The sequence below is a fragment of the Humulus lupulus genome, chromosome 6 (genome assembly GCF_963169125.1).
Source record: "Humulus lupulus chromosome 6, drHumLupu1.1, whole genome shotgun sequence".
Lineage (NCBI taxonomy): Eukaryota > Viridiplantae > Streptophyta > Magnoliopsida > Rosales > Cannabaceae > Humulus > Humulus lupulus.
In genome coordinates, this window is record NC_084798.1 from 61,398,643 (window position 1) to 61,410,904 (window position 12,262).

At 31.0% G+C, this 12,262-nt stretch overlaps 1 protein-coding gene across 6 annotated transcripts; it reads right to left on the reverse strand.

Moving 5' to 3' along the window:
- Window positions 1–480: 480 nt before the first annotated feature.
- Window positions 481–11,826, reverse strand: LOC133782215 (regulatory-associated protein of TOR 1-like). Of its 6 annotated transcripts, none has more exons than XM_062221443.1 (13): window positions 11,539–11,821; window positions 11,323–11,382; window positions 10,128–10,353; window positions 9,977–10,047; window positions 8,469–8,541; window positions 7,291–7,388; window positions 7,051–7,183; window positions 6,878–6,953; window positions 6,700–6,784; window positions 2,314–2,357; window positions 1,239–1,349; window positions 976–1,107; window positions 481–806 (listed from the first exon to the last, which is right to left on the reverse strand). In XM_062221443.1, the coding sequence occupies exons 8-13, from the start codon at window positions 6,878–6,880 to the stop codon at window positions 681–683; spliced, it is 501 nt and encodes a 166-aa protein (XP_062077427.1). In that variant the 5' UTR covers window positions 6,881–6,953; window positions 7,051–7,183; window positions 7,291–7,388; window positions 8,469–8,541; window positions 9,977–10,047; window positions 10,128–10,353; window positions 11,323–11,382; window positions 11,539–11,821; the 3' UTR covers window positions 481–680. The 6 variants fall into 6 exon arrangements, with proteins under 6 accessions (XP_062077427.1, XP_062077428.1, XP_062077429.1 ...); XM_062221444.1 differs by having other exon boundaries at window positions 7,286–7,388; XM_062221445.1 differs by lacking the exon at window positions 8,469–8,541 and having other exon boundaries at window positions 6,890–6,953; window positions 11,539–11,826.
- Between the last annotated feature and the right edge of the window lie 436 nt (window positions 11,827–12,262).

Genomic DNA, 12,262 nt, shown 5'->3' on the forward strand with positions numbered 1-12,262 from the left:
ACCATAAGACTTTTTGATGTGTTAAGACCGACTATGTTATCGTAGGTCAATGTACTTTACATAACACTTTATCATTGTTATACAGATGTGTTATTATACTGTCAACGATAACACACTTTCTATGTTATTTTAATAAATAGATAAGTGTTTAATTATATTATTTATAGTTGATTATATAACACATTTCAATACTTATAAATTTGTGTTATACTACACTTTAGTATAACACATTTTTTGTGTTATATAATGAAGTTTGCGTAACAAAATTCTTTACTTATAAAAAGTGTTATTGTAATAGATATTATAACACAATTTTCGTATTATTTTAATATTTAGATAAGTTTAAATTCTCATTATATATTCATTTATATAACACTAATTTATTCTATTATATTTTTATTTTTTATTTATATAATTAAAATTAACTTTCTAATATATACTAGCATCATCAAATGAACTTGATTTTCAAATAACAAAAAGTAAAAACATTCAACATTGTATTAACAATCCACAAATTAGTTTAAAACATTCAACACTGTCATCAACAACAAAATGTTGTTTAAGTATTCAAGTAGTCTTAAATATTCAACATATTAAAAAGTTACTACTTTCAGCACAAAATATTGAAGAGTTTAATTTGTTACATAATAACACATCAAAATTTGAGTAGTTGCACACTCCTATAGTACTATTTGATAGGAAAAAACATGCAATTGAAGTTGCTTCATTGTACCAGCCACAATGATCTGATCTTCACTTCCAATTCTAGCAAAACCAACGCACTCCGTCCGTGTCTTCATTACAGACTGCAACGCAACATAATACAAAAACATTCAATGTTAAATTTGAGGCTCAGGAAAATCTTCCCATAGCTTTCCCAGACAGAGACAGCCACTGAAGAAATAGGGGTTCAGTTTGTGCATCACTTGGGGTTGAAACTTGAAGGTGCCTAAAGCAAACTTGGATAAAACCTACTTCAATACAGGCTTCTTGACCAGCCAAAATAAATGCAGCCATTGCACGCTGTTCTGGATATGCTTCCTGGCTATCAAGAAACCTGATGAAATATGTATGTCCCCCATCCTTCACTAGATCAACCTGGCATGACTATCAATCCACAAACAAAACAATCAATTGTCAGAGCATAATTAAAAACCAAAGACAGCATGTCTGTAAATAACTACAAACAAAATTACGAGGCCATTTAGACCAAGGTATAGCTCAAATCACATGAATACCTTATCAAGAGCAAGAACCTTCATCCAGATGAACACAAGAATCTGTTGTAATTCTGGTGTTGTTGTTTGCAATAGCTTCAGAACATATGGAAATATCCCTACAGACAGGGCCTGCAAAAACAAAAAATGATCAGAAGATAAAGCAATAAGGACGCATCTGATCATCGTATAGAGATGGTAGACCATGATAGTAGTAGATCAGTATAACTAATGTGATAAAATACCAAATTCCAACCCAAGATGATCTGCGGTTCATAAATGATACATTAAAAACTTCAAAAGAAGAAAATGGAAAACTAAGATAAATACTTATCTGTTTGTATTATTATTTTAAGGTCTTCATGAAGTGAACAAGGATAAATGACGAAACTGTTTAAAATGATGACCACTAGTCAAAACTATGTGATGCATGTGTGTGTATACTGTCATCTTTTGCTTGAATTCCATCAGAAAATAAAACCAAGCAAAATCTGATAGTTACACAATGCACCCATCAGATATCTTTGCCATCTTTTGCTTGAATAAACCCCTTTATTTTTTTTTCTTCAGATTTCACTCATAATGCAAAACAGGGGCAACAAGTGGAAAAAGAGAAGAAACTTGCAAATGGCATCATCTTAGGCACATGGACTCGATAGATTAGTGCACTTTTCAAACAGCTGTGTTGGATTTTTTTTTTAATTTTAAATGGTATTTTCCTAGACAGAGGCCACACACTTAATTCATTAAAACAAAGTAGAATACAACACAATATAAGCTCAAGGGCCATTACTCAGACAAGAAAATGAACCACACCAAAAAGAAAACAAATAAAACTACTAAAACTAATCTACTGGACCCTAGAAATGCACAAGACAAAACATAGGAAATAAAAAAGCAAGCACCATACCAAATACGTAGGAAAAAGTCAAGAAAATTGTATATTAATCAATGTAAGAGAAGCACAATAGTGCAAATCATTAATTTAATTAACCCTCAAAGAAAGCTCATTAAAAGATGGATATCACTCGACCTCCAAACCAAAGACCAGTAGCAGAACAAAAACAAGAAGCCAAACCATAAAAAAATGCATTACCTTGATAGAGAGGGATGCTGCTAGACAATCTGATGACTTTAAAGCTGAAATGGAGACAGTGATTTGAAAAAAGTATGAAAAACCATTGTATTTACCAAATGCCAAAAACTGAGATAAACCATTTTTTTTACTGAACATGGGAAGCACTTGCAAGGTCACTTTACAAAATAAATGCTAAATGATAATTTCTTTAATGTGTTAAGATTTAAACTACAAGTATAGAAAAAGTAATGGAGAAAAAAATCTTAATATGTTAAATTAATAATAAGCCCACATGAATATGATGATGGTAAAACAAGATATAAGATAACAGTAGTACAAATGCAAATATGTATTGACAAAAAATGATTTGGTGATCTATTTGCCTATATATAACATATACTTATATAAGTCTATAGTTCAACTTTGAAGATGGATTGAGCTTGAAAATTACATATAAATAAATATAAAACTAATTATCACTTTCATAACTTGAAAAGATATATGAAGATCCAAAATGATAAAAAAAAAGACACTTAATATGAATAAAGGGGATGCCATAAAGATAAAATTAAACATAAGAAAAGGTAATTTCCTTTTTTTACAACCTTGTCGAATATAAATTCATACCAAATCTTTTATTTCCTGCTAGAAACAAAAGGGAAGATATTATAAAATATTTTTGATGGTCTACATAAATTTCAGAGAGGTATTTCATCAAACACATAATGGACAGTGCTTATAAAGAAGTTTTAGCAGCTCCAATTTTGGTGAGGCCTTACATTGAGCTTGATATTTATGAGCACCACTAATCAAACATATTAAGTTAAACCTCATGATTCTGCAACTTCATATAGATATAGTTATATTTATATTTAAGCATTGAAAGTCAAAGTTTTATCACTGCTTGGATCTCATTCAATTACAAGATGGATAGGCCCTACGGGGCTATTTGGGCAGTCACTAGTTCAAGTTTAGTTTCTGAACCAAGGTGGAAATTTGTTATATTGGTCCAGGCAACTAACTTCTAACTGTTTCTGTTAAGTTTGTTGGTTCTATTTCTTTACTTGTAATACTTTGCTATATAAGTTTGTATTACTTTAGTTTTTTCACTGGTCGTGAAAAAGAACAAGTTTTATTCTCTAAAATTGGAACATCTTGAGAGGAACAGAGACAAGAGTGTTGTAAAGGTTGTAAAGAGAATTGTATAAGAAAGAATCAATAATAGTGGCTGCCCCTTGGATGTAGACTAGTAGCAATTTTGCTCTAGTTCGAACAAAGTAAATTCTGGTGTGTTGTTTCCTGTTATTTTGTTATTCTTTGTTTTACTGATATTTGTTTGTAGAGTCCAAGAACTTTACTTAGCTAAGTTAGATAGTAGTATAATAGTAATAGTAGTACTATCTTTTTTACTGTGGATTTTTGGTTCAGACCGGGATTTATTTAGACACTCATAGTAGTACTTGTAGATTTTCTAAGTTTAACCTATAGTTTAAGAATATTAATTTTAACCTAAGGTTTGATTAATATGACTGATATTAAGGATAATATTTAGTATACTATAAGGTTTAAATAAGAACCAATAGGATTATAGCACATGTTATGTATGGGTTATTAATAATTAAGTATTTTTAGGATTTAATTTATTAAATTAAAATTTGAATACCCTAAGGTCAGTCAGCAGCTTTGAAAACGTTTGAGGGCTTAGTCAAGGCTGTTTACTCAATTCAAATTAAACTAAAAATGTGTAATTTCGTGTTTAAATAATCAGCGTATGTCGAAATATCGCAGTTATAGGGGGCGATATATCGCAGCACGAAGATACGAAAAACACGAAACGATGCACGACTGCCTCGGGCATACTGGCCCAGGCGATATATCGCCTACAGGGGGCGATATATCGCCCCTCTCAGCATAATTTGAAAGTTTTTGAAATCGTTTTCCATTCAACCCTTCAACCTCTTGATAAGTCCAGCATTTTTTTGAACGAGTCTTCAGCCTCTGCTGAACAATAATTCAAATTATTTTCACTTAAAAAGCCATTATTTTATTCAAGTTAAATGAAGATCTTTTCATTCCTAAACTCTATAAATAGGACCTAGTACCCAGCCATTATTCATCTTTTACTCTAAGTTCAGAGGCTGCAAGTTGCTAGGTGAGTGTGAGAGTGTAAACACTTGGGTTGGGAATCATAAGCTTGATCATCATAAGCTTATCAAACACTTGGGAAGTAAGGTTTTATAGCATTTTGGTTCAAGGTTTAGATTGTTCTTACACGTCTTCAAGGTATTTCCACACCCTAGTTCATTGGTATTATATTATTTTCTTTCTCATAGTCTTCTACTCAGCCTTCTAACCTTATTCTTATTTTGGTTAGGAAATCTAAGTACTTGAGCACAAGGTTTTGGTAAGTATATTTTAATAGTATAGTTCCTTCATCCCTTTCATCTCTTTTTCTTCAATAGACTCACCCTTTCATAAATAGTTTTTAGGAGTGTTCCAAAGTCCCAACTCTGTCCTCATATCCCAGCATTTTGGTAAGGAAAATAAAATAGAATTTATATGTTATATGTTTTTTATATGTTATCTTATGGTTTTTATGTTATGAAATATGTTATGTATGTTTGTAGGCTTGGGCATATGACCCATATGACTAACAAGCCCCAAATAGATTATGGGCATATGACTTGCTTAGCTAGCAAGACCCCACTAATCTAATGGGCATATGACTTGTTTAGTCTATGGGACCCCAAGTAATAATAGCCATTATAGTATGTATGTGATAAGTGTTATGCTATGTTTTATGTTATTTTCTTATGAAATTTATGTATATGAACTATGTGTTAGATTTTCTTTGCTGGGCATTAAGCTCATTCCTTTTTGTTTATATGTGCAGGAAAATAGTCTTAGTGGCGGGAAAGGTTCTTGGAAGCTTGGAGAATGTGTATTGAGGCAGAATGGATTCAAGAGCCGAGCGTTTCGATTCGAGGATGTAGTTTTGTTTTTATGGTTTTTACATGTATTTTTCCGCACTTGTTATGTAATCCTTTTTTATTTTAAATTATGTTTTGTTTTGTTTTTAAAACAATGGGATCTCATATCCTACTTGAGATTTTATGTAAATTTAACTCTTATATTTACAAGTTTCTTAATAAAGTTATGGTATTTTCACTTGTAAGTTTTATTAAGGATTAGTACGTGTAGTTTTCGTTAATGGTCCAAAAGTCTGGAGTAGTTGGGTCATTACATTGTTTGATCAATTTTTTTGGTCTTTAAATTTGTATCTTTATTAAAGCTTCTGTTTTGTGGTGTTCTTCCTGATATACTTGGCACAACAAAAACTATCTCTTTTTCAAGTTCCTCTACTAGAATTAGATACTATATGACCAAACCAAAACAACACCTCAATATTGATAACCTTATACTAACAAGTCTATGCTCCTTTCTGCCTCAATTCAATATATGACATATCATAATTGACAACCACTGTCTTTTTACAGATTGAAACTTAGAATCAATAAAGAGATTGTCAAGCCCTTGGGGTTGGTTTTGGCCGTGGAGTAGAGTGGTGTCTAGCCAACACTCATTCGAACCACGTATGTGTTTGTGTTTGTGTTCCTCTTTATGTTTCATTTCTGTTTTGATTTGATTCCTTGATTAAACCAGTTTTGTCTTTAAGATTGATTATTGATCAATTGTTTTCTGGTTTATGGTGTGTTGATTTTCACTACAATTTATCAAATATATATCATCACTACAGTTTTGGTTATAGTTAATTGCACTTTTTACATGAATAATAAACTATTGTATTTAGACAGTTAAATGCACACAAACGTAGATAACCTGAAACAAATTTCGTTAAAAAAAATCAACAAAGAAAATCATGAAGAGCCGAACAAAAGCATAGCAATCAACCTTAAAAATGGCAAAAATATGGTATAAAGGGAAATGAAAAAGGACACCTGAGAGATAATTTGTTTTGTTGAATTCTAAGATTATTTGAATAACTTTTTTTATAGTTATCTTTATAAATAGATCTCTTTTCTTTTCTCATTTTGAATATGCATATAATTAAATAATAACAATTACTTCTTTCATTAAGAAATCATCTCTCTTAGTTTCAGACCATCCTATTATTTCATATTCTATCAAATTTTTCCAGCAAAAGAAAAAAAAAAGCATAACACACCAATAGTCATTGGTGTTCAGAAACAGAGCATTTCATCAATGAAATAAACTTATTAGATAAGTTATGGATGTATAAATATAAAATATATATATATATAAATTATGCATTGATTTATTAACTAGTTTTGTAAGCTAAATAACACATATATGTAACACAGATACGAATTATGAACTAACAAATAGACTAAACAATTATTTTGATAGAAATAGAATACTTACCCCTTTTTTTCAACTCATAAATGATTAATGCCATAACCTCGCAAGGATACAGCAACTCCAAAGCGTTGTCGAACAAAACAGACCCCTGAGAATATTAGCAGGAAGAACCACAAAGAAATTGGCCAAATTAGGGTCTGCACATAGTCCCTGAAGAACTAGAGAAAAGAAATGGACATACCATGATACGTACTAGCAGTGCTGCTTACTGCATTCAGTATTAGCCTGTTTTATATGAAGATCAGATGGTTTTTGTCCTGTTACATTAAAAAAACAAGCAAAAGTCATTATGAACTAATTTCAAACAATTGATACTCAGAACATCAGCAAAGCAATTAGCATAACTGGCACTACCTCTTATTCTTGCTTCTATTTGTAGTTCATCATTCTGGTCTTTGTTTATTTGTTTCAACACAGGAAGAAGCATACAAATCAAATAATGGAAACACAGTATCACTTCAACTTCATGTTTATCCCCCAAGAAGTCCTGAAAACACAAGGTATTTGTACAAAGTTTACCATCACAATTTAATTCATAATATTGGTAATCCAGATCACAAACCAGGCAACAATGATGTCAGACTTAGACCTTACTTTCACTGTCTTTAGATGGATTTTCCAAGCAGTCCTTACAAGTACAAATTTTGTGACAAACTGGACATGCATCTTTGACTTCTTGCGAGTTGAAGTATCTAAGATTTGAAACATCGTAATTATCAGTATCCCTTATCAAGTAATCTGACCATAGAGTTCAAACCAATGCGCTATGGAAGACTTTAGGCAAAATCACATACTGATCATATAGAGCATTTATGAGTACGTGAGTCAGACAAAGAAGAAAACAAAATAAAATACAAGATCTTATAAAATTATGAGTCATTTATAGCCAATGATTAAGTATTGAAAAGGAAATGATCACGAAAGACTATTGTACTAGTAAATCCTTAACAATTCAAACTTAGAATTGTTTAGAAGACCAAGCTTTTCTATTACTTGTAACATGCCTGAGAACTAGATTTGCTAAGTGGCCCATTAAAATGTACTAACAAAACACATAAAATATAAAAATCATTATATGATGAAAGACAACATAACGAAAAAAAACTTAATACAGTCTAACAAACAATATCAATTTAAAGTTTAATTATTGGTCTTTGATGTGCAATGTATAAAGTGAATTTATTAAGGCATAATGATTTTATATTTTTATCTATAGTCTAAATTTAATAGTTAGATAATTTAATATTCTTGTTGCTTATGCTCTAATCAAGTCCCAACAAACAATTAAGCCTCAACAAGTCACTTTTCTCAAGAAAGATAAACTAAAATTACACATACTGCAGAACAGAGCAAAATTGGGATTAAAAAAAATCTCATGCCAGAGCTAGAGTTTAGCATGGCTCTACTTAACTAACACACACACAATAAAAATGCCCTTAATCTACTTAGCAAACCTTAATGAAATGTTTGACTCTTTTTTTATAAGGAAAAAAAAAAGGCGAAAGAACCATATATGTACCATTTCACTTCCAACTTTAACTATTATATGATTCATCTTCACATAAATAAGTCATGTATTATTGGTATACTAAAGGCTAAAACAAGCTTCAAAGTTCACAAAATAGAAAGTTCAATAGGAAAAGGCATAGTCATGAGTACAACTTCTAACTTTCTATTGATTTGTAACATTTAAGAAATACACATATGAAGAATATATATATATATATATATGTATATATATGAAAACATTAATGACACAATTGAAAGCATACATTGAAGAGACATGATTCATGCACCATTCCAGCCAACCTTGTTATTATTATAGGAGTTTTTTCGTATGAGCAACTGAAAGCATATAACTCAAATGCATTAGTCTGAAATTGGGAACAAATGCTCCATAATCATAATAAATGTAAGTTGACATGGTACCTTATTTCAGGGACAAAACTAAAGGAATTGCACAAACAATATGGTCAAGGAAAAAAAAAAAGTATGTTAGAATGATTTTTACATTGCTAGTTTTGATTGTTTTATTATTTACTTTTTCACTACAATTTCAACTCCAAGCTAAAAAGATGGACCATTGAAAAAAGTTCTAAAGCCTCATTGTTTTAATCCACAATCAAAGTCATATAATAATAATGCTATGTGATGTCATACCAAAAAAAATTAATATAGTAATAATACAAAATTTTCTACAACATTCCTTAATGGTCTCAACAAGTCACTTTTCTCAGGAAAGATAAACTGAAATTGAATCATACTACAGAACATAGCAAAACTGGGATTAAAAAAAAAATCATTCATGGAAATGGACCAAACAAGCTTTTGGACCAACTTAAACCCTTACCTTTCCCTTACTTCTCCTTATTTATAAGAAAAAAAACAAAGATGAGAAGGTACATGTTTGTTTGTGGATATATATACATATTGTAACAAGTAAACAAATACATTTGCATGACTTTCTTGTACTATGTCAATCATTATACAATACATTCCACTAGTAAAAAAAACTTATATTTTTAAATCCATATACGAGTAAAAAAAAGACAACAAACATTGTTAAAAAAAATCAGCTACTTATAAAAGACCATTGACCAATAATGAAGGAAATGATAGACTCTTTCTGTTAGCACTATAATACATTGTCAAGGTTTTAAGAGACTATATATAGAGAGTCATCATAAGCTAAAAAGAAGAAAGGAGCCTTTGGGTTTTAAAAATAGAGAAAGAATGACAAGTAGTACTCAATTGTGGAATTAAAAAAAATGGTTAAATTTGGGGTGATCTTATCATGGTCTTGTGTCATGGTTGGTATAAAAAATCATTGTAAAACTTAGGACTATGTTGTTCTTGCTGCTATCTGGAAATACACAAAATTTAGATTTAAGATTTATTTTGTCTATATTCCAGACACACACAAACTGATAAACCAAAAGACATAAAACAATCTGTCTATGCCTTATGCACACAAACTATTGAGACATTTCTCACAGTTGTAATATATTTCAATTTTCTGTCTGCTACTAAACATTATAGACCAGAAGTACATAACTATAGTGTACCAAACAATCAGATGTATGTATCTGACCATGAACAGTAGTAAATATGACACAACTCACAAAGACAACAAACAAAGCAGATAGATTGCCATCACTAGTCAAAAGGCCCACATAATGCAAGATCTGTCTAACAATATTAAACGAAGAATGCAATCAATGTCAGAGGAAACCAATGAAAGTATTAAATTTAAATCCTATACAGATAGATGACAACTCACATTCTTTAAAGCTTTTGAGGAAACCACTTTGGCATGTGTGGATAAGATTGAGTACAAAGCAAAAGTACCACCTACAAGAATTTGTCCAAAGGTTAATCAATCCTAGCAGAACAGCTCTCAATAGTTACTTAAATGCAACACAATTAATTACCTTCTCCATCATCATCAGCTCTCAGTATTAAAAGGGCATATTTCAGCAAAGAAATGATGGTCATAGTCCAGAAAATAAAGGAAAAAAGGCCATAAGCTGTCTCATCTGATACAAACTCTTTTTGATGAACTGTCCCAAACACATATAGAGGAGCTGAACTTAATTGACCATAGATGACTCCAAGGCATTGAAATGAAAAAAGAAGGGTATGCGTCCATGTCTCAGACTGCATATAATCACGTTAAGAAATCAGCTTAAAAAACTGATCATAACTTGCCTATTTACAACACCGTATCACAACTCGAATCAGCCAGCTGACTATGATCGAACACTTAACATTCTTATTGAATGTAAGACTCTTAGCTATGCAGCTTGATTGGTTTTCAGACAAATTTCAGTATTGAACATCAAATAAAAGCATATATCCACTGTAGCTAATTCTTAATTCAAGAACAAAGTAATTACAATTTTACAAAAAAATTAAATGGTGGGTTACTAATAATCTTACTTTGTGTTTGAATTCGTGCAACAAGTTCGAGATTGATAGAACATTCATGCTTAGTCAGATCTCTATTCTGTGAAGTTCTTTAGTGTTGAAAATACAGTTTCTCACTATCAACCATATTAACATCTGTTTCAAAAATATGGGTACAAATTTTTTCTTTACTGTAATATAAACATATTCATATAACATGCTACTACATCTAACTTTGCAAACAATCATATAAAATAAACACTCTTCCTCAAGTGGTAAAAAATTCACTTTTATGATAGCCAATAGTGTTTATTCAAATTAAATCAACTTTTATGATTGCACTGAAACTTTCCAAGGTTATCTTGAAGTCTTAAAATTTTGGACAAGTTTTAAATGTATCCCAATTAGTTCAACTTATTCAATCATTTGTATATATATATACATATTCTCTCTCTAATATGTATCTCAATTTGTCTCGGTTGTATATAAAGCAAAACAACAAACACGTGAAGCATTTAGTTTTTGTCTTTAAATCTTTACACTAATAAACTATCTCAAAAACTCATTTCCCCAGATGATGTTTATGTAAATTAGCCCCATCACAAAAAAATAAATTTTAAAAAAATGGCAAACCTTAGTTGCCCAATATCTTGAAACAATAGAGACACCAAAGTGATTGACAGTAGGGCAGAGCAACGCAGAAAAAGAATTGATACATACCTTGAAACAAAGTGATTGGTAGTGACATAGAGACAAGTCGGAAGCCTGTGACAGCATAGACTACGGGAGAAGCAAGAGATGACCAAAGGAGAGAAGCAGATTTGTAATGCCAAAATAGATATACTCTTCTTGAAATGTGTTGATATAAATTAAAGAAAGAAAAACCCTAACATTTGAAAATAAAACACGAGAGAGAATTTTTTAGAAATTACTTACCCAAACAACAATGAAAATGATTCCAAGAAAGAAATAGTGGAAATGCTAGAGTCGAGAGAGACTCCTAGAAATGAAAAGGGGAACGGTAAGACTTTGACAGTATTCTTCTCATCTTCTTCTTTCTTTCCTTTTTCTTTTTTTGCTTAACACTATGAGTGACCAAGACTATTATCAAGTCAGCCACCGAGACTTTTTTTTTTACTTTACATTTTAGCGGGCTTTCTCAAAAGTTGCTGCATTTTTTCTTTTGGTTTTTAAGTTTTAACTTTACAGCTTCTTAACATTCCATTCTATAATACTTTTCTAATAGTCTTATATTCATGTGTTATGGAAAGAGATATTTGGTGTAGTGGTTAGACTTAACAAAATAGAAACCAGTGGAACAAAAGAGATAAACCGACCCTTTAATAGTTCTTCTCCTCTTCTCTCTTCTCTCTCAAGAAAGCTATAGAAAACTAAGGTGAATTCAGCTGGAAATCTTGTGATTTGAGCTGAAGTTTGAGGAATTATCTCAGCTCTAACCAAGGAGCACTCAACCAAGGCCAAGGTAAGAATTGAGTTTTGTTTTTGGGTGTTAGAATTCTGAGTTTTGGCTGAATATTAAGGGTGTTTATGGTTTGAATATTTAAGGACTGAATTGGAGCTGAGAAGCTTGGGTTTTAGCTCAGAAGTGGTTCATCAAAGAAGGTAAGCTTCAATTCGTAATTTAGAGGTTAAAATCTGA

What these genes read in the sequence shown, in the direction of transcription:
- LOC133782215 (XM_062221439.1), bottom strand. An exon ending in AGGTTCTTGCTCTTGATAAG is followed by an intron (nt 1,108 to 1,238) that starts GTATTCATGTGA and finishes GTGGATTGATAG; the next exon opens with TCATGCCAGGTTGATCTAGT. An exon ending in GTCAAGAAGCCTGTATTGAA is followed by an intron (nt 807 to 975) that starts GTAGGTTTTATC and finishes GTTGCGTTGCAG; the next exon opens with TCTGTAATGAAGACACGGAC.